Raw genomic sequence first — 21732 nt, forward strand, 5'->3', positions numbered from 1 at the left:
CCTCTTCTGTCTTATAAGTCGTTTCATATACCAGGCTGCCTCTTATAATTTACAAAGACTACTGACACATAAAAAGTTCCAAGAACAAAACTGGCAAGTATCAGGTATTTCTTACCAGTGCTATTCTGTGCATATGGAACACTGTGCATTTTCAGTAGCCTATACATAAAACATTGTAAACTGGCATAGCAAAACCCATAGCAAACATGTACAAAGCAAATACTCTTTGCTCTATTATTTTATGAAAACAAGGAAACCAAGAATAGTTAATATGATTTCTTACGGATTTTATGTCTATTTAAGTCTCCACTGAGAACAGTAATGGAATATATTTTATAAGACATGCATGATTTTAACCCTTCACTTCAAGAAGCTACAGTGCAGTACCATCAATATATTCATGAATAGTGACCATATTCAACTGATGGCCCCAAAGAGTACCTAGATAATGAAACTTCATGATATTCAAATATCAAGGCCAGGTTCTTGATCTATCTCTTTTGTCAGTAGCTTTTCTCTCCTACTGCAATTAGCTAGCCATCTGACATCTGTTTCACTAGTCCAAGGCAATAAAGAATCTGATTCAACAAAAAGGCACCTCTCTAAAATCTGTACGAAAGAAGAGTAGAGTCAACTTATTGTGCTCAATTAAGTGTATATAGGAAATGTTTTTTAAACATTAAAAAAAAATTTTTTTAATGTTTTATTTATTTTTGAGAGAGAGAGACAGCATGAGCAGAGGGTCAGAAAGAGGGGAAGACACAGAATCCTAAGCAGGCTCCAGGCTTTGCGCTAGCTGTCAGCCAGGAGCCCGACGCAAGGCTCGAACCTATGAACCGTGAGATCATGACCTAAGCTGAAGTCGGAAGCTTAACCAACTGAGCCACCCAGGTGCCCCGGGAACTTCTAATTTAAATACTAAGCCACCCACTTTTCTTGACCTCTAAGACTTCCACTACTGCCCAAGAACTCAACCCATTTCTGTCATGACTTTTACTGTTCTATTTGTCCATATCTTAACCCCTAAGAATTAAAGCCCCCAAGGGCAAGAACAAGAAGTTACAGAAAACTCTTTAATAACAGAAAAAGAAATCTAGTGTTGAATAGATAAAGAATATTACAATACAGTGATGTCAATACTAAAATTAGAATCTTTTAGGATTAAATATTTTACTCATTGTCTGCTTCCCATCTATAAGACATAGTTATATACAAATGTAATGAAAATTTAAGTATTTCAGCATCTGATTATATCCAAGACACTATACATAGAAAATGAGTATCAGATCACGTGTTTTTCATCTGTAAAAAATTAACAAAAACAGTGTACCAGAAAGCGATTCAAACAAAAACCAACTATTCCCTCTTTTGTTTCTTCTAATTTACTTTGCAGATTCCAAATACATTGTAAGGTAATACACTTTTTTTTAAAAAAACAAGACTTTGTAGAAATAAATTAATTTTAAAAAGTTTTATTTAATGTTTATTTTATTTTTGAGAGAGACAGAGTGTGAGAGGGGCAGAGAGAGAGGGAAACACAGAATCCAAAGCAGGCTCCAGGCTCTGAGCTGTCAGCACAGAGCTCGACATGGGGCTCAAACCCACCAACCGTGAGATCATGACTTGAGCTGAAATTAGCACTTAATGGACTGAGCCACCCAGATGCCTTGAAATAAACTAATTTTTAATTAAATTAAAAGCGTGAGTTTTTTGAAATGGAGTATCTTGATATTTACCAAATATCACTTGTGATTGGAAAAGGATCTAGAAAGGTGGATAACTCACAGTGGTCTTGACAAAAAAGACAAATAGTACCAGAAGACAACATATAGTCCTTGGTTTGTATATTAACTATGAAATACTGCCAAATTCTATAGATGATATTTAAAGCAGGTTTAGTGAAAAAACACTATTCTTTTTGCTGGCACATTCCTAAAAATCATTACATAATACCAATAACTGAAAGCATCCCTACATTTTGACCATGAACTATATATCAAATAAGCCACAATTGCAACCAATTCATTCTATCCTCAAAAAGACTCATCTTCACTTGTAAGATTCAACATGATACATTTCTTAGAGCAGAAGTCAACAGAAAATTTGTGAAGAACTGAAACATCCTACAAAATCTACAATACTGTGAATGCATGACATGTTATTTACACAATATTTCTCTTTTATTAAGTCTTCTTTTTTATTGTAAATTTTTTAAAATTTACATCCAAGTTAGTTAGCATAAAGTGCAACAATGATTTCAAGTACACAATATTTCCCAACAAGGAGAAAAATTATTTAAAATCAGGTTCTCAAGAAAAGATTCAATAATCCAGACTTTGGGCTCAGATAGCCAATTCACCAGAAATCTTACTTCATATTACTTTTGACCAGAATTAGGTTAGAAATTTCCAGTAATATTTGATTTCTATAACACAGTTAGTCCATCCTTAATAACTTTAAACACAAGTACTGGGTATTTTTTTCTCCTTGAAAATAAGTCTCTGTGGGTATTTTTACCACAGAATAATAATATTATCCCTACAAAGTTATCTTCTTGGCTTTAAAGTTATAGTCACAAGCTGTTAAATTTTAATTTTGATCTAAATGTGCATTTTTTTCATGTCAACAGTAAGATTTTTGTTAATTACCACTATTGACTGCAATAGTGGTAACTATTAACTTAAGAATGTTGGCCCATTCCATGCTGACAGTGCAGGGCCTGCTTGGAATTCTCTCTCTCCCTCTTTCTCTGCCCATCCCCTGCTTACACAACATGTGCTCTCTCTCAAAATAAATAAATACACATTAAAAAAAAAAAAAAAAGAATGTTGGCTCTTGAGGGGTACCTGGGTGGCTCAGGCTGTAAAGCTTCTAGTTCTTGGTTTTGGCTCAGGTCATGATCTCACAGTTTGTGGGTTCAAGCCCCGCACTGGGCTCTGTGCTGACAGCGCAGAGCTGGCTTGGAATTCTCTCTCCCTCTCTCTCTCTCTGCCCCTCCCCCACTAGCACTCAGACTTTCTCTCCTAAAATAAATAAACTTAAAAAAAAAATGCTGGCCCTCGATCCCTGACTCTAAGTAAAATTACTATAGGACAGACAAATTTAACGGCTTTTTAAACTATTTTTCTTATTATTGTTATTAAATATTTTGACTCATAATTACAAAAATGAGCTTTCTACACTGTGTTGTTTGCTAAATCCTTCACTTACATGATCATTTTTCCTCTAAATTTATTTTTTAGACTATATAGTAACATTTCTATCCTAGGTAGGACATTTTAATAATTAAATGTTTAAAAGTTTTTTAAAAAATATTTATTTATTTTGAGAGAGAGAGAGAGGGAGAGACAGGGCATGACCAGGAGACGGGCAGAGAAAGAGGGAGACATAGAAACCGAAGGAGGCTCCAGGCTCTATGCTGTCAGCCCAGAGCTTGATGAGGGGCTCAAACTCTCATGAACCACAAGATCATGACCTGAGCCAAACTTGGATGCTCAACTGACTGAGCTACCCAGGTGCCCCAATAATTAAAGTTTTATTTTTAGGATGCTCAGTACTATAAACCTGCAGCTACATCATTGTACCACTAGATGGGGCACAAGTAATATGAAATGTGCAGAGTAGTCTAACAGAGCTAACACTAGAAGAAAAACAATGGATAACAGACAGTGAGATGTTAAGAACAGGTTTTGATTGGATTTGGCAGCATCACATGGGCAAAACTGCCACACAGCAAAAGCTTCTGTGAGTGCTTTTAACTGTCAATAAGATGAAGCTGTTTCACAGTGAACTACCTCCTTTTGATTCATTTCATAACTCAAAGGAGGTGGGCTTAGCTAGTATGGCAAAAAAAAAAAAAAAAAAAAAAAAAAAAAAAAAAAAAGAATAAACAGAATCAGGTGTCAGCTATGTTACATGCAAATTATTTGACTCTGTGCAACTTGCTTAAATTCCTCAGGCCTCAATTTCTTCATCTGTTAAAAAATGGAGGGCCTAAACTAATGATAATACCTAAGGTGGCTTAGCAGGGACTTAGTTTCCCCATAATATTTACTAGGAATCTCTAAGACTTCCCTAGCAATCCTAGAACATTCATTCACTGTTAGGAAAGATGCAGCTTTAATGCACATCTACCCATATCTAACTTCCTTCCCAATCAGGAGGACCCAAATAATGGAGTATCTTTGCATGGATGGGTCACATACCCAGATGCATTAACTCCTGAAAACTATAATTAAAGCAGATAATTACACGTGAAATACTAAATACATATACACTGTTATATTTGCCTGGCTGGAAATCACTGAGCAAACTGAAGGAATGAATGAATGATGAAAACTAATGTGAAGTGAACTGGAGATGTTAAGTAGCAAAGAAGAGCAGTAAAAATAATAAAGTAGTGAGAAATGGGGAAAGCCTAAATAGATACTTCAAAGAATCTAAAGTTATCACCTCATTATATAACATGGTAACATATTTTCAGAAGCAAGTAAGGAAGTAATTTAAAAGTCTAACTGATCCAAATACACAAAGAAAATGACTGTTTTCTAATAGATAAGTCTGTGTAACACTGCAGTATACCTTTTAACTCAACAAAGTTTGCAAAATAAGTCAGTATAACAATCCTTCAAAATATGCCTTTTGAGGAATGCCTGGGTGGTTCAGTCGGTTAAGCATCCAACTCTTGATTTTGGCTCAGGTCATGATCTCACAGTTCATGGAATTGAGCCTCGCATCAGGCTCTGAACTGATAGCTCAGAGCCTGCTTGGACAGACTGCTTGATTCTCTCTCTCTCTTTCTCTGCCCTACTCCCCTACCCCCTCCCCTTGCTCTCTCACTGAAAATAAACTTAAAAATACAGGCATTATTTTAAACTATGCATTTTGAAGTCTATTAAGTACCTGTCTAAAAATATACCTTGCAAAATTCTTTATCTTGTATTTCCTAAAGGTGCTGTGCTTATATAAAAGTGAAAATTTCTAAATTATATGTGCTATGGACTATGTTTGTGCCCCACTCTACATTCTCTCCCTTTTATGTTAGAAACTTTAGCCACTAATGTGATGGAATTAGGAGGTGGGGTCTTTGTTTTTTGAATTTTCAACTAAGAGCTTATACTTTCATATAATCAGCAAAAATATTTATATTAACGTCATTGTTTAAGTTATAAAAGAATACATAGCCTGTTGTATAAAAGTGTGATGTTTCAAATTAATCAAATACATTAATCTGATTTCTAAGAAAATAAACTCTGAAGATTTAAACTTTCTCAAAAGAGAAAAGCTGTTTCTCTGTACAAGTTCTCACTCTACTGGTGACAAAGAGAATAAACTTATTCTGACATATCTGAAGCTTTCTTTTCCACAAGCACTAGAGGGCAGGGTTTTCACTACAAAACTCCATTTCATCAATTAGCACTGAATTATATGCCTTTTTTGGTTTGTGGTTTCTGTTAATATGTGAGCGATCCCCTATAACTAAATTTGTTATATGCCTTACCTTTATCAACACATGATATTATTAAATTACATTTTCACTCATGGTCTTGAGATATTTAATAGTTGATTTATCATATATAAAATTAAGTTACCTAACACATGTGGAAAGGAATTTATACATATGTACAACAATGTATATTTCAAATCTGTGGGTTTAGGACTGTATTAAAAAACACACAATCTAAGTCTCTAATCTGACACTATCTCACGTTAGAATTGAATGACTAATGGCGTGCCTGGGTGGCTCAGTCGGTTAAGCGGCTGACTTCGGCTCAGGTCATGATCTCACAGTCTGTGAGTTTGAGCCCCGCGTCGGGCTCTGTGCTGACAGCTCAGAGCCTGGAGCCTGCTTCGGATTCTGTGTCTCCTCCTCTCTCTGCCCTGCTCAAGTTCCGTCTCTCTCGGTCTCAAAAATAAATGTTTAAAAAAAAAATTGAATGACTAATAACACTAAAAACCGAGGTCTATCGCTATTGGCTCTAGTTTAATAAAAAAGGCAAGGATACTTTTTAAGAAATTAGTTAAATGCTCACAGCATTCCAGGTATTTCAGAGAACACTGAAATGCTTTTCTCTATCTCCAAAATCTTCTATCATCTATGAGGCCTATGAATTCTTGTATGGGTAAAAGAGAATCTGTGAGGGAAAATAATATTCCAGAAGAGAAAACAGTAAGAGTAAAGTCATGGCATCTCAAAAGTACAGTTTATTCAGGGAATGACAGGGTAATCTGATAATGTGGCTACAGAATAGGGTGCACTAGAGAAACAGCTGAAGATAAAGTTGGAAAAGTAAGGAAGGATCATTTGGGGAAGGACTATTATGCTGTACTTGGGAGTTGGACATCATTCTCAAGGCAAGGGGAAAGCCACTGAAGACTTTGAAGGAAGAGAAGAGCTGTGACAGAGATTTGTTTTTAAAGAAGTAACAATGGGGCACCTGCGTGGCTCAGTTGGTTAAGTGTCCGACTTCAGTTCAGGTCATGATCTCATGGTTTGTGTGTTTGAGCCCCGTGTCGGGCTGTATGCTGACAGCTAGCTCAGAGCCTGGAGCCTGCTTCGGATTCTGTATCTCCCTCTCTCTCTCTGACCCTCCCCTGATCACGCTGTCTCTCTTTTTCTCAAAAATAAATAAAACATTAAAAAAATTAAAAAATAAGTAAAGAAGTAACAATATATAGGATGAATCTGAAGAGTGACAGCTTTAAGTAGAGGAGGCCAAGGAGTGAAGTTCATGGTTAAGCCTTAAATAGGGCAAAAACACTGAGGGTGCAAAGACAAAGTTTCCAATAACATTTCAAAAAATAGGAATGACTAGACCTGGCAAAGGATAAACACAGTGAATACGGGTTTCAAGCCTTGATAACTGGATGGAGACTGATGTCTTTAAAAAACAGGCTAGAGTCTTAATAATTTTAAGTGCAAGGTGCTTTCTAATATCCAGGCTGCAAATCTACTAAATAGCTAGAAATGTAAGGCTGGAAATCAGGAGAGAAGTGAGATATAAAGAAATAAAAGGGAAAAAATAAGATTATGTTTTTTGGTAGTTTATGAAAGAGTCGCATATTGACATCAGATGCATACCTCTTGTTACCAACTAATTAATGGCATTGAGCATCAAGAATATGAATTTGAATTGAACACAGTATCACATAGTAAAATAAACTTGCAATTAAATGGTAGTCATGTAAACTGTGGGATGGCATTACACTATTAGGAATAACTTAATTTAATTATTAATTACTCATTATCCATTATGAACACACACAAAATTTATTGCTATGATTTATGTTTCATATACAGATAGGGATTTATTAAGATGTTTAAGATACACACACACATTTCATTTGAAGTAAAGTCAAAAATTTTAAAGACAGATTTATAAGACAAAAAAATAGGAGTTTACTAATAAAGCAAGCTGGTAATAACAATTACTAATAAATATCACTAGTAGGGGTACCTGGGGGGGCTCAGTCAGTTAAGCATCCGACTTTGGCTCAGGTCATGATCCTACGGTGTGAATCTGAGCTCCATACTGAGCTCTGTGCTGTCAGCATAGAACCTGAATCCTTTGTCCCCTTCTCTCTCTGCCCCTCTCGCACTCACGTTCTTGTTCTATCCCTCTCCCCCTCTCTCTGTCAAAAATATGCATTTAAAAAATATCATCACTATTAAACTTCCTATTTACAGAGTTTCTCAAATAGATTTTATTTGATCTCTACAAACTGTCCATAAAGTAAGCTGGTGTGGGTAGCAATAAATAGTAACAATAACAACCATAATACTTTGAAAACATATGAATTTTAAACCAGAGTTTATTTTCTCTTCACCTTTTCCCCAACCCCTCAGTTTGTAGAATAAACTAGGTCTTAGAAACTCATATTTGCAAATTTATAGTACTTAAAACCCGAGCTTTCTTGACAGAAATCAACTAGATTAGGACTAAATTAAAATTGAATTTTGTGAAAGTCTGTGAAATACAGAAGATGCAGACCAAAGAAATTTAATACTGTTCCATTATGCAATGCATCTAATCTGACCTACACATATAAATTGGATGTCATAAATGCTTGGTAATTACTACAAAAAACTGAAATCTGAGGAAAGTCCAATCCAAATTATTAAATTGGTATAAATCTGACTATTTATAGATGCATCTAGTAAAACTCTCACATTGCTGATATAAATTTAGCTTTCATAAACTGTTTAAATGAAATTCTATCCCAAGAGAACAAACAGCCATCAAAATCTCCTACTCCTTAGATCAATTCTTAAAATTCATTAAAAAAAAAAAAAAACCACTGTATTATCTAGGTAAGGAGTTTAAAACAGTCTCTATTTATCTAAAGCCTGAACCAATCTAGAAACCTAAAAGTCATGTATATTTTATATAGATTGGAAACTCAAAACGTTACCTTACAAATAAGTAGCCTCTTGCTTCTATATATTTTAGCATTTCAACAGAGTTGGAATTGGTTAAAAAACAAGAAACAGGAATACTTACTTGAACCTGGCAGGCGAAAGAGGAGTGGGAGGAAACATTCCTGGTTCAAAGGAGTCAAAATAAGTCACTGTCCAAGAAAAGCTACAACAGGAGAACCCAGCAGACAGAGATATTATGAGTAGAGTCCAGAATCCTTTATGGGAAAAGAGGAAGAAACTTTAATTATTAACACCAAAGCAACTTAAACTAGTATCTTCATGTTCAGAAGATCAGGTGTATTTCTGAACTTCTGAATTGCATGTAGTTGATATAAGAGATTTGAGCTTATTACAAGCTGAAGCATGTAAAGTGTAAAATACTAAAGCACAATTAGCAGTCATATCATTTAATATTTTAACATTTAAGTTATAATTGAATAATAAATAAGATAATTTAAAATAAATATAAGTAATTTTTAATAGTTTGATATTTCAATTATCATTTAATATGTGGAAAAGAGTACAAATTCAACTTAACACAGCTACAGCTTTACAAACTTCGACTACAGAAATTGCAGTTAAAATACTTCACTGTTAAAATGTCTTGACATTTTTCATTAAACTCTATGAATCACAGCTTGCTATCCATTTATTACCTACTAATAAGTGTTTCCTTTCTTTCCATACTATGGACTTTTGACATAAGAATTAATTTTACAGTATATACTATTTATAGCTTTCCTATAGACATTATTAACCCAAGCTGATTCAATTTTCTTGGTATATGAACAAGTTAACTCACAATTTACAAATGAGTTGGGATCCTAAATTTTATTTTCAGTCAGAGGGGAAGACTGGAATCTTAAGTCAAAAGCATGGTATTCTATTGGACTCAAGGAAGGTGGAAAAGGTTGAGAAATGGAAGAATGAAGGGAATGAACAAAGTGACAAAAGGGAATAATTTGAAGGATTCTAGATACATACTCAAACTGCCTCCTTAAGAGAGTTTACTAAGTTCCCACTACTGATGACTGTATCCAAGGCCTCAGTAGTATAGGGAGGGAGGAAAGGCTGAGAAGACTGCAGCTGAGAATGATATATGAATTAAAAAATTTCCTGGATGCACAAAATATACAACCAAGATGCCTTTTGGCAAGAGGCAATTAAGAAATATGTGCATTGGGCTGTTTACAAACCATACCATACAAAGTCCAGTAACAGTCTCATAAAACAGCTAAAAGACAAACTCAGAGCAATGAAGTATTAAGAAATACTGTGGCAAAGTATATTCGAAAGATTAACCTTAATCTCTTCTCACTAGTTCCTTTCCTTTACTCCCTTTTAAAGAGATAAGGAACTGTGTGCTCACTACCACAGGAAAATGTGACAAGGAAGAGAAACAGCCCTGGTGTCTCTTTGGTTTTTATGTTGCAAAAAAGATTAAGGGAACTAAGAGGATAGATATAAGAGCAGGGTAGACAAACACAAAATGTCTTAAGTAGACAGCAAAGATAATGAGTGGCCTGGGTATAGACAAAACATTTGTGTACAACAGGGGGGAAGAGAGTGAGGGCTATGCACAGGTGAGGAAGATTCTCCTGGCTTGCAGAAAGCGACATGTGTGGTGTTTGGACAGACAGTACTGCTGGGACTTCCTGGCAGAGCCAGGAGAGGAGGCCACAGGATACCACAGAGGGATTGTAGCTGTATACAGTAGCTTGGCAGATGGGTCCAGAGCCAAGCCTGCTGATGTCTCTCCCCTAAGTAGGGTACAGAAACAGCAGGCGGTCATGTGGCTGTAAAAGTGCTACATCCGAGGGGCGCCTGGGGGCTCAGTTGGTTAAGTGTCCGACTTCAGTTCAGGTCATGAACTCCCGTTTGTGACTTAGAGCCCTGTGTCAGGCTCAGTGCTGACAGCTCAGAGTCTGGATGGAGACTGCTTCAGATGCTGTGTGTCCCCCTCTCTGTTCCCTCCCTCCAACCCCCCCGAAAATAAAAAGATTAAAAAAAAAAAAAGTACATCTGAAAGGGCCATCCTGACCACAAAACGAGATGTTTTCACAGTAACTCACTTGAGCAAATGTTTTGAGGACTAGATTGCACCTCACCCCAAGGTCCTGGCACAGTGTCACACTTTAGAACCTTAATCCAGTCTGAGCCTGGGTAGACAGAACCTTAGCAAGACTGAGGTATAATGTTCCTGCCAACCCAGTGAGATAGAAGACCAAAATAAAAATTGTAAGATTACTGGGGCGCCTCGGTGGCTCAGTCGGTTAAGTGTCTGACTTCAGCTCAGGTCATGAACTCATGGTTCGTGGGTTCAAGCCCCGCATTGGGCTCTGTGCTGACAGCTCAGAGCCTGGAGCCTGCCTCGTATTCTGTGAATCTTTCTCCCTCTGCCACCCCCACCCCCCAGTCATGCTCTGTTTCTTTGTGTCTCAATACTAAATAAACATTTAAAAAAATAGACAGCAATCATGAAAAATCAACTATCTGGGTACTGTTGTGGAATAATGGAAACTTTTAAATATCTAAAAAAAATGTAAGACACAAAATAACAGATTAAAAGGTTAATAAAATGTGAGGCTCTCTAAAGCCCATCAAGCCTTTTCTTTTCAGTCAAGTACTTTAATAGAACACTTGTCAAAATTATTACAAGAATATTCTTCAGTTTTCAAAACTGACCACTGTTCCACAACCTAAGTGCTTAGCTCACCTTGGGTAGTTTTACTTTATATTCACTTTGAATGGATCAAGAGTTACATCACTGACAAAAGTCAATTCACAATGACATACCAAAAAAAAAGGACATTGCAATATCGTGGTCTAAAAGTGCTTATGCTTCAGAAAATGACTCAATTTGTTTATGAACATGCAGAAAAAGCACACAAGTTGGTAACTAGCAACTAAATCTGCAGCAAGTCCCTTCCTCCAGAATTCTGAAGCTAAAAACTTGACAACTACTTCTTTGTAAACCCATTTTACCAAAAGTTAACATAAATTTTTAAGCACAAAAGCATATAAAAATTGTTATAGTCTTCCTACCTCAATTCACCAATTCTACTCCTAAAAGCAATCAGCTAAGTTGTGCATCTTTTCTAAAAAGTAGTTTTCTAGGTAACATATAAGTACATATATGGAGCAAGTTATGCACAAGTAATGTACAATATGTACAGATTTCATTTTCCACAAATAGGATTATCACCAGAAAAACTGTCCTGCACTTTGATTTTCTCAAACAATGTTGGAGATCTTTCATATTATTATATTAGCTACAATTCTATTGCATATTTTTATTATTCCACTATTAAAAACAATGTTGCAAATAATATCCTTGTACTTAATTTTTTTTTTTTTTACGTTTTATTTATTTCTGAGAGACAGAGAGAGAGAAAGGCAGCATGAGTAGGGAAGGGTCAGAGAGAAAGGGAGACACAGAATCTGAAGCAGGCTCCAGGTTCTGAGCTAGCTGTCAGTCAGCACAGAGCGCGACGCAGGCTCGAACCCATGAACCGTGAGATCATGATCTGAGCCGAAGTCGGACGCTTAACTGACTGAGCCACCCAGGCGCCCGAATATCCTTGTATTTAAACTCTACAGTCAGACAAGGATATCTGTAACAAATTACCAAAGAACTGGTGTATCAAAGGACATGGGCCTTTAAATAAATACATACATCCTTCTTTCTTATCCATAGTTCAATTTTCATTAGTTGATGAAATGATGGAAATTAATGTCTTCCACCAATTGAAACCTCTGGGATTCAATGTTTTTACCTAAAGCAAAGGTGGGGGTAGGTGGAAAATTCCTATTCCCATCTTTTTGCTCAAGTTTTATATGGACTTATCTCATGGTGGATTTTGTTTTGGTTCACTTTTTAAAATAAGTCGTTTTGGCTTCAAAGTGTAGTTACTATTCTAAAACTATGCTGGCAGTTCAGCATTTCTATAAAAACTTCCAACAAAGAAAGATTATAGTATGTTTTAAATATTTTAATTTTATTTAGCACTTTCAGACTTACAGGGATAAGGTAACTTTCAGAAGCTTTTTGAAGTCAGAGATGTGAAGGCAGCAGTTTGCATATTAAACAGAAACAACCAGAAAAACAAACAAAACACCTCCCATGATCCGATATTGGGAAAAAATTACTAAAACACTGTTATGTAAACATACATTCTTCATAAAACTTATTTGTGCCATAAGTAAACAATGAATGAGTAAATGTGACAACACACTGGTAATTTCCAAGTCCTGTTTTAGAGCTTCTGACAATTTTTAAATGAAATTGTATACTATTAAATACTACAGTGCAGTAATGAAAAAGAATGAGGTAAAACTATATATACTGAAACAGAATAATCTCCAAGACATTTTAATAAAGCTGCATGACTACAATTATGTTCTTTCTAGGACAGTGACACAACCACATTTTGAATGATCCTATATACATAAATGAGTAGAAAAAAATCTGAAAATATATACAAGTAGATTAGTGGGAATCTTTGCTTTACTTGTTGGAATTTCTGAGTGAGATCATATTACTTCTATAACTTATGAAATTAAAAATTAAAATATTTAGGTAATGTTAAGAGTTGTAAAAACTATAGCTGGTTACTAATAAAACCTTAGATGTCCTCATGCCTAAAATTAATCAACTATTTTTAAATGTTACGCAAATTTTAGCAACTTTATCAGATTCTATAGTTTTCTAACACAGGAGGGTGAAAGCATTTTAAATAGTTTAGTATTTTCTCTAAAATTAAACACAGTCTGGGGTGCCTGGGTGGCTCAGTTAAGCGTCCGACTTCGGCTCAGGTCATGATCTCACAGTTCATGGGTTCGAGCCCCATGTCGGGCTCTGTGTTGACAGCTAGCTCTGAGTCTGGAGCCTGTTTTCGGATTCTGTGTCTCCCTCTCTCTATGCCCCTCCCCTGCTCTCTCTCTCTCAGAAATAAATAAAACATTACAAAAAATTTTAAATTAAACACAGTCTATAACTCAAGTCTTCAAATCCCTCAAGCAACGTATGTCTCTGCATGTCAAGACAGAAAGCTGGACAGCTTCTGGTCTTCAAACTTATTATTTCCAAATACAAGAGCAAAGGAAAGTACTCTTTCCTCCCCTGCCAGTGCCACCTGGTAAAGGTCTCTATCCAACTGCCCGTTCACTTACAGCTAAGCATGTAGCAATTCCATTCCCATTCCTGCTGAAAAAGGCAAGGAAAGTATAAGGAAACATTCTGAAGGATGAAGTGACAAAAACTAGAAAAATAAATAACATCTGTAGTTTCCAACCATGTTAAAATCACCAGATTCACCTGGGAAACTTTTAGAAAAGTCCTTTATTATGGACAATTTCAAACACACACAAAAGTAGGGGAAGAGTACAATGCAACCCCATGGACCCATCACTCATCTTTATATAATTAACTCATGGCAAATCTTGTTAAACCTTTATTACTCTTCGAAGCTTATAATCTGCAGTATAATAGGGAAAATAGTTATTACTATCATCTAAGGATCAACATACCTTTCCCTTATTTTCTTCTTCCCCTCATTTTAAGTCATTTGATGAACAATTTATAGAAGACTAAAGCGACTGTGAAAAAACTTAGAAATTTTAATGATTTATAAATACAACAAATCCTAAGTTTTATTCTGAATTTCCTTGGTTTTAAAAATATACACACTAGAAATGGCCATATACTCTTGAGTGCAAATAACTGCTTACTAACTTCATGCATGAATGTGGAATATAATTATCTTATAAATACTGATTCCAGACTTCAGATCCACCTTTAAGTGGTTACAGCTTATCATTAGTTTAGCTTTTTCTTTTTGCACTTGCATCACCGAAACACAAAATACATGGCAAAGAAAGGATAATCATTCCCTTTGCTCCATAATTTGCAAAACATTTTCATTTTTAGATTTATTAACAATTTGAATGATCAATCCAGTGAATTTTTTAAATTTCTTTCCCATCACCTTTTTTATACATAGCTGCCTTTAGCATTTTTCCATTTACAAACACTAGGAAATAAGTTAGGGCAGAGAAATAGCACAAAATATGAAAAATAAAATATATATCATTTAGCAAAGAGGATGGTTTATGTTCTTGCCTGAAGTCATTTCTGTTTAATGACTAACTAGATTTGTATTTTTTTGTAAAGGGTCAGATAGTATCTTGAGTTTTACGCGCCATAAGGTCTGTCACAACCACTAAACTCTGCTACTGTAACATGAACGCAGCCATAATGTATAAGGAAATGGTAAAGCCAGGCTATAATAAAATTTAATTTACAAAAAACAGGTAAGTCAGATTGGTCTGAAGGCCATCGTTTGCTCTCGAGGATTCCATCATAATTTATTTATTTTTAGCAAAGTTAAAAAGTAACTGATAAGTACTATTAAGATTACTCCTAAATAATGAAATAGCAAAATGTCTTGAGATATAGAAAAGACCACTAAAATTTCATTATGTATCTTAGGTTTACAAAAGGACCTAAAAGACCAACATGGTAATATCAAGATTAAATAAGCTTTATTTTATCAAAAATGTAATTCAATTTTCTCTTTAGTCACTGAAAGATGCTCCAAGAAAGAATTAAAGTCACAATATATCAACCTTTACAAATAAAACTCCTCATGAAAATGGAAAAATGGGACTTTGATGTTATATTGGACATTAAAGCACGCAGCCAATTAAGTGACTTTAACTTTGATTGAGTAGATAAGGGTTCTGTAAATTTAAAAAATCTGCAGGGTTTCCTATGAAGATTTCTTTCAAAGATCGCAAGAGAATGGCAGTGTCTTAGATCCATTCAAAATTAGGTTTCTTAAGAGGCGTTTGCGCTTATATACTATTTTTAGTCCGTCACCAGTCACCTTGCAAGGACTTTTAACTGCTCTTCAGCACACTTTTAGAAGGCACCTGGATGGTTCAGCTGGTAGAGCATGTGACTCTTGATCTTGGGGTTATAAGATCGAGCCCCATATTGAGTACAGAGATTACTTAAAAATATAATCTTTGGGGCAGTTGGGAGGCTCAGTCAGTTAAGTGTCCGACTTCAGCTCAGGTCATGATCTCGTGGTTCATGGGTTTGAGCCCTGCATTGGGCTCTGTGCTAACAGTTCAGAGCCTGGAGCCTGCTTCAGATTCTGTCTCCCTCTCTCTCTGACCCTCCCTTGTTCACGTTCTCTCTCTCTCTCTCAAAAATAAATAAAAAACATTTAAAAAATTTAATAAAAAAGAAAGAGAAGGAGAAGAAGTATCTTTATTTTATTTATTTTAATGTTTATTCCTTTTTTCAGAGGGAGACAGAGTGTGAGGCGCAGAGAGGGAGACACAATCTTTGGGGCAGTTGGGTGGCTCAGTCAGTTAAGTGTCTCTGTCTCTCTCAAAAATAAAAACATTAAAAAATTTTTAAATACAATCTTAAAAAAAACCCCAAAAAACTACATTTTAAAAAAATGAGATTCTCACCCTGCAAACATATTTCCTTAATGGCAGTACAGCAAAATCACCTGTTATAAATGAAGATTCTCAGACTCCAGGTGCAGAAACAAAATCTAGAGGTACTTTTTAAAACAAAGTCCAGGTGATTATTGCACATACTAAAAGGAGAACTGCTGTAAAATCTGCTCTTAATGAGCTATGCCAATCTTGGAATAGGCCTCAATTGCAATGCAAAAATTTGCAGGGGCACCTTGGTGGTTTAGTGGGTTAAGCATCCAACTTCCACTCAGGTCATGATCTCATGTTTCTTGAGCTCAAAGCCCTGCTTTGGGCTCTGTGCTGACAGCTCAGAGACTGGGGCATGGTCCAGGTTCTGTGTCTCACTCTCTCTCTGCTCCTTCCCTGCTTGTACATGATCTCTCTCTCTCAAAAACAAACATTTAAAAAAATTTTTTAAAAAACCTGCAGTGTGAAAATTTTTATTAGTAAGTCTAGAAAGAGAATGGTTTCATGGTAGTTACTATGCTTACATTACTTGTTTCTAAAAACCAGCTGATTTTCAAAGAATTGAGGCAGTAAATAAAATTTAAATAGGAATCACTGAAATATAAAGATAACAACATGTACAGACAATAATAATTCAACAAAACAAAGGGGAATGCACAAAACAATCAAACATTACATTAAGCTATGAGATTCCGAGCAAACAAGGCAAACTAAATATAATAGAACAAAATCAGAACGACTTGAAAAGGCTGCATTCTGCTTTGTCTGTAAGTAATGGACAAATTCAACACAGTTTTTACTAAGATTGTCTCTTCATGTGAAAGCTGTTATATCAATTGCAAATAGGTAAATATATAATTCCACAGGCATTACCTCAGGGATAAGCTAATACAGCGATCCTTCATATGTAAGCTAAACAACTCAAGGATGATTTGAATGTTAAGTAAAAATTTGAAAAAAACAACTGGCCTATTTTCACCTATCAGCTGTCTCAACTGGACTTTGAACCAAAGACTAGTAGTCAACCCAAAACATTATTCTGTAAAGGTGTAATGTTCTATTTTTCTTCCAAAGGAAGAGAATTCCAGCTTAAAACAATGTAAGGGCAAGTGTTATCTCAGTAACCTCAACTTTATAAGAGTTTAATCATCCTGGCACTGCTTCTCCAGAAGAGATAGGTTTTTAAGAATCTTACTCTCTTTCTAGAGAAGAGCATCTTCTATTACACGTTATAATGAATACTTGTTACAAAGAAAATTACGCTTACTTCAAAGTTATCCTCAGGAAACTGAATTAGTCCATTAGGTGACCCTGAATATATTCGCCATTTGACCACTGAAGCATTGGTTCAAAATATGGATTTTTGTTTTGGCATAATTGTTTAGTGGGGTTTTTTTGGCCATATAGATATAGCAGTTTCTGAGGCACCTGGGTGGTTCAGTTGGTTAAGCATCTGACTTCAGCTCAGGTCATAATCTCATGCCACAAGGCTCATGGGTTCGAGCTCAACGTCAGGCTCTGTGCTGACAGCTCAGAACCTGGAGCCTGCCTTGGATTCTGTGTCTCCCTTTCTCTCCGCCCCTCCTCTGCTCATGTTGTGTGTGTGTGTGTTTGTGTGTGTGTGTGTGTGTGTGTCTCAAAAATAAACATTAAAAAAAAAAGATATAGCAGTTTCTCACCTCATTTGAATCTCCAAAGTATATTCAAGACGTTAGTAAAGACTTAATGATCTTCATATAAGCTGTCACAACATTAACTATCAGGCACATCTAAACACAATACCAGACTAACTGGAAGTAGATAAAGAAGTGGGGCAATGATAAAGCCCTATTATATCCTTTTGATATTGAACAAGCTATTCCTTCAGATGACAAGTGCTTTTCATAAATGTGAACAAAATCTTGTTAACTTAAAAAATTTTTTTTCATTGATTTTTTAGAGACAGAGAAAGAGCACAAGCAGAGGAGGGGCAGAGAGGGAGACAAAATCCAAAGCAGGCTCCAGGCTCTGAGCTGTCAGCACAGAACCCAATGCAGGGCTCAAACTCACAAAGTGTGAGATCATGACCTAAACTGAAGTCAGACTCTTAACTGACTGAGCCACCCAGGCACCCTATGAATCTTGTCAATTTTTAAACAACTGAGAATTCATGCTTAGTTCTTAAGATTCTGTTTCTGTTGTATTGAGTTGATAGATCAATAAATGCTATGAAAATACTTATAATCTTGACTGTTTTTAGACTGTTGTTACACAACATACATTGTTAAAATGAATCATCATGAAGTACATTTTCTCATGCAAGAAACTGAGAAGACAATAGACAAGTTTTCATGGGACATCTAGCAACTAATTTGTTTCTATAATTTGAAGATAAAAGTTTCTCCTTCTGCAAAATCAGGCAGACTCTATTTTGTATCATTGTGAGGGCATTAGCCTTGAAAACTAGATTAAATAGTTTAGCTAAAATTGGGAGGGAGTTAACATGCAGAATAGGATCTCAACCATTTTTTCTGTCCAATTCAGAGTGACCAAAATAAATTACAGCAAACAGGAGTAAAACACACTAAACAGGTAAAGTTCTATACATTTCAAAATCATTTTGGCAGAAAGAAATAAATACAAGAAAATAACCCTCACATTTTTCATTAGTAATCTGTATTCTATAGCATTCTACAGACATTGCATAAAAACTAAAGTCTCTTAGTCATCACTAATCTGTACACGTATGCCCAATGCTTTTCACATTTTTAAAAAAACAAGTTGCTTATAAGGAGAGTTGAATTTAAATTTCTCCTGAGGTCTGCTTATGATGCCATCTTTGCTGAGTTTATAAGTTTGTTTTTAATTCCTGGGAAGAGGTATAGGGAGACTTTTCCAGAAGGTAATTAGAAAATGTTAAATGGTCTCTGGGTCTTCATCACATACAGTTGTGTTCAAATTGTATTCCTAGTGTGGGCAATGTATACACACACCAAACATACATAAAAAAAATCTAGCAAAATATGCCACACACAAATGCAAACAAAAAAATTAACACTGAATCACACAAGGGAATATATTAAGCATTTTATCTAAAATTTTGTATAGTTAAAACATGTTCCGGAAAAATAAAAATGAAGTCAAAAACAAATTAAAGGACAGTTAAGTCTATACCTAGTAGCCCAGTGTCTGCATCTTCAGTCTTCAAATTCTCAGCATGTAATTCTGTAAAATACAAAAAAATGGGGCTTGTGTAAAAAAGATGATTTTACAATTTGAACAGTAGCTCAAAGGCTTGGAAGAAACTGTGGGAGTTGTGGAAAGTGCTCTGGAGTCATAATCAACTGGTTCTAAGTTCTGATTCCATTTACTAGCTCCGTGACCTTCAATAAGAAAAAAAGGTAGTTGAGTCAACTTCTTAGTGTTACTGTGAAAATATTTTTTTAAGTTTATGTATTTAAGTAACCTCTACACCCCATGTAGGGCTTGAACTCACAACCTCAAGATCATGCTCTTTCAAATGAGCCAGCCAGATGCCCCTGAAAATATTCTATATAACACAAATTACACACCATATTAAGTTCCTTCCATTCTCAAAAATAAGAACAACTCAGTGTCTTCCACAATGGACTCCACTTACCAAGTTTTGTGACTTTATGATATAAAGGGAACCTCTCACGGCATAAGAGAAATGACTTACAAAACTCTCACAGAGTTTCAGTGAAAAAAAGGAAAGAGTAGTGAAAGAAATGAAACACTGGCAACCACACGTTTCATACTGACAGTTTACACCCAGGACCACTGTATAAAGAGGTTCATGTTAACTTGCCAATCTGTCTTGTGAATGAAAATCAAGCATAAGTTGTTAGATGCCATCTGCAGCCCAATAAGGGCTGGGAAGCAATGAGGAAAAATTAAAATTGGAGTCAAGCTGATTTTATTGTTAAGTGAAGTAAAACGAATACTTGAGTGACATCAGTTTTGTGCTTCTCACAGAACTAAGTGCTCTTGTTTCAACTTTTCTTTGTCAATACCTTGGCCAAATCACACACAGTGAGAACTGGCATTTAAACTTTGGCCTGATTCTTTCCACTGTAACGTAAAATATTCCAGCCATATAATACAACTACGTAAATTCTGAAAATTCTTTCATGGCACATCTCTTTCTTGCGATTGGGCCAGTATTTAAACTTCAGACACAAGAAAATAAAACTGGTAATCAGAAAAACAATAGATTATCTAGCTCCCACATCTTCACACTCGGTTGAAAATCTAACACAAAATCAAGAGAGCTAATTATTTTATCTGTGAAAGTAGAACTTTAGGCTGTGGGATGGAAATCCTGGTCTTTCAGGAATTCTGTGAGTGTACAAGCAATCAGTGGACAGCTCAATGACCACTTGTGGATTAAATCAAGTCTTTATGTTTAGCCCATTTTAATCGCACGCTCTTCACCGTCTTTTAACGACTGTTGTCCTACATACTGCTTAACATTGCCGACATTTCACCGCAAGTGTTCGCTGACTCGATTGTTTATTCGACGGTACCCATTTAATCAAGACCCTTCCTTATAATGGGTCTCCGAAGCTTGGACCAAGGTCCTCCGCTCTTAAGGAAAAACAGAGGAAGAGCAAAGAAAGGTGCCAATGAGGACTCCGGGTGAAAGCCGCTACCCGCTCGCTGGCCTCTGATGGGGAGGAGCGAGACGAAAGCAAAAGCCTTCAACTTTACTCTGGAGAGACTTTCAAGGCCGAGCTTCAGTACCTTTTACGATCAAGTAGGTTATGGCGAGGAGGAAGGCGAGGAGGATGGCGAACAGCAGCGAACAGATAATTGAGAGGACCTGGACAGGCCACCGCCGAGCCTGGGCCCGGCCGCCCGCAACCGCAGAGAAAATGCCATTGCGCTTATCGGGCAGAACCGGCGACCCGGCCCCGTCCCGCTGGAGTAGCAAGCCCTTTCTAGGCTCCGACGACGCCCCGGCCGAAAACTCCGCCCGCAGGTCGCGGGCCACTTGGTCGCATCCGTCCTCCTCGTCCCCTTCACCTTCACCCCAACTGTCCCCCTGACTGAAGGCGGAAAAGGCCGGCCGGGCAAACGGAACGGGGGTGCCGAGGCGTCGGCGCAGAGGAGCCGAGCGCCGCCCGCTCTCCACAAACGACATGGCGGGAAAGACGAGGAGGCCAGCAGGCGTCGAGAGACTCCCACCCTCCCCGCCCCGCCCTCGCAGCAGCCAATCAGCGGCCAGAGCCCCCCCACAGCCTCCACCACCCGGCACTGACGCGCAGGGGTGTCCGGGAGCGCGCTACGGGGCGGAGAAGGTGCTGTGGCGCCTAAAGAAAGGGTGGGCGCCCTGGAATCAGGGCACGACCCCCGGGTAGTAGGAAGGAAGGGAAGCAGGGAAGTGCGCAGGGAGAGGAGAGCTGAGGCCGAGGGTAGCCAAGTCTCCTCTCCCTGCAGTGCTTCGTCCCGACCAGAGACCTCCGCCACCGTCGCGTCACCTCGAGGCAAGCGCGCGCCCTGGCAGCCCCAAAGCCGCATCTTCTCGACGCCCGGTCCTAGCGCCCGCCCATACCCCTCTGATTCACATGTCCGAACTGATTAGCTTTCTCCCTTCTTCCGCTGGACGCACCTAGTCTCCTTTGGCTTTTCTGTTTAACTGCAGCTTATCGCCCAAACGCTCTCCCCTCGTTCTAACTGCCCTTCCCTCTTTTTCTTTTGCATTGTTCTCCCCGTCCCTATCACAACTTCCCTCCACGCTGCTCGACGCGCCGCCCCGGCGCGGGCTCAGCAGCTGGTGCGTACGGGGCTTTTAACTCTTCTAAGGAGGCCCCTTCCTCTCCTCTTCCCCGCCCCCTCCCCTCCGCCTC

General features: G+C 37.3%; 1 protein-coding gene across 2 annotated transcripts in view; it reads right to left on the minus strand.

The window, feature by feature from the left end:
• Positions 1 to 21721, minus strand: part of ARL6IP6 (ARF like GTPase 6 interacting protein 6) — a 36579-nt gene extending 14858 nt beyond the window's left edge. Inside the window, exons 1-3 of one of the 2 annotated variants that reach the window (XM_077767766.1) lie at positions 20627 to 21083; positions 19037 to 19087; positions 8502 to 8634 (exon numbers count right to left, since the gene is read on the minus strand). In XM_077767766.1, coding sequence (XP_077623892.1) covers positions 8502 to 8634; positions 19037 to 19087; positions 20627 to 21026 — 584 coding nt within the window. In that variant the 5' untranslated portion in view covers positions 21027 to 21083. Of the gene's footprint in view, positions 1 to 8501; positions 8635 to 19036; positions 19088 to 20626 lie in introns of those variants that run through there. The other variant, XR_013335949.1, reaches the window with a different exon arrangement.
• Between the last annotated feature and the right edge of the window lie 11 nt (positions 21722 to 21732).

Source organism: Crocuta crocuta, unplaced genomic scaffold (genome assembly GCF_008692635.1).
Source record: "Crocuta crocuta isolate KB4526 unplaced genomic scaffold, BGI_CrCroc_1.0 scaffold154, whole genome shotgun sequence".
NCBI classification, from domain to species: Eukaryota; Metazoa; Chordata; class Mammalia; order Carnivora; family Hyaenidae; genus Crocuta; species Crocuta crocuta.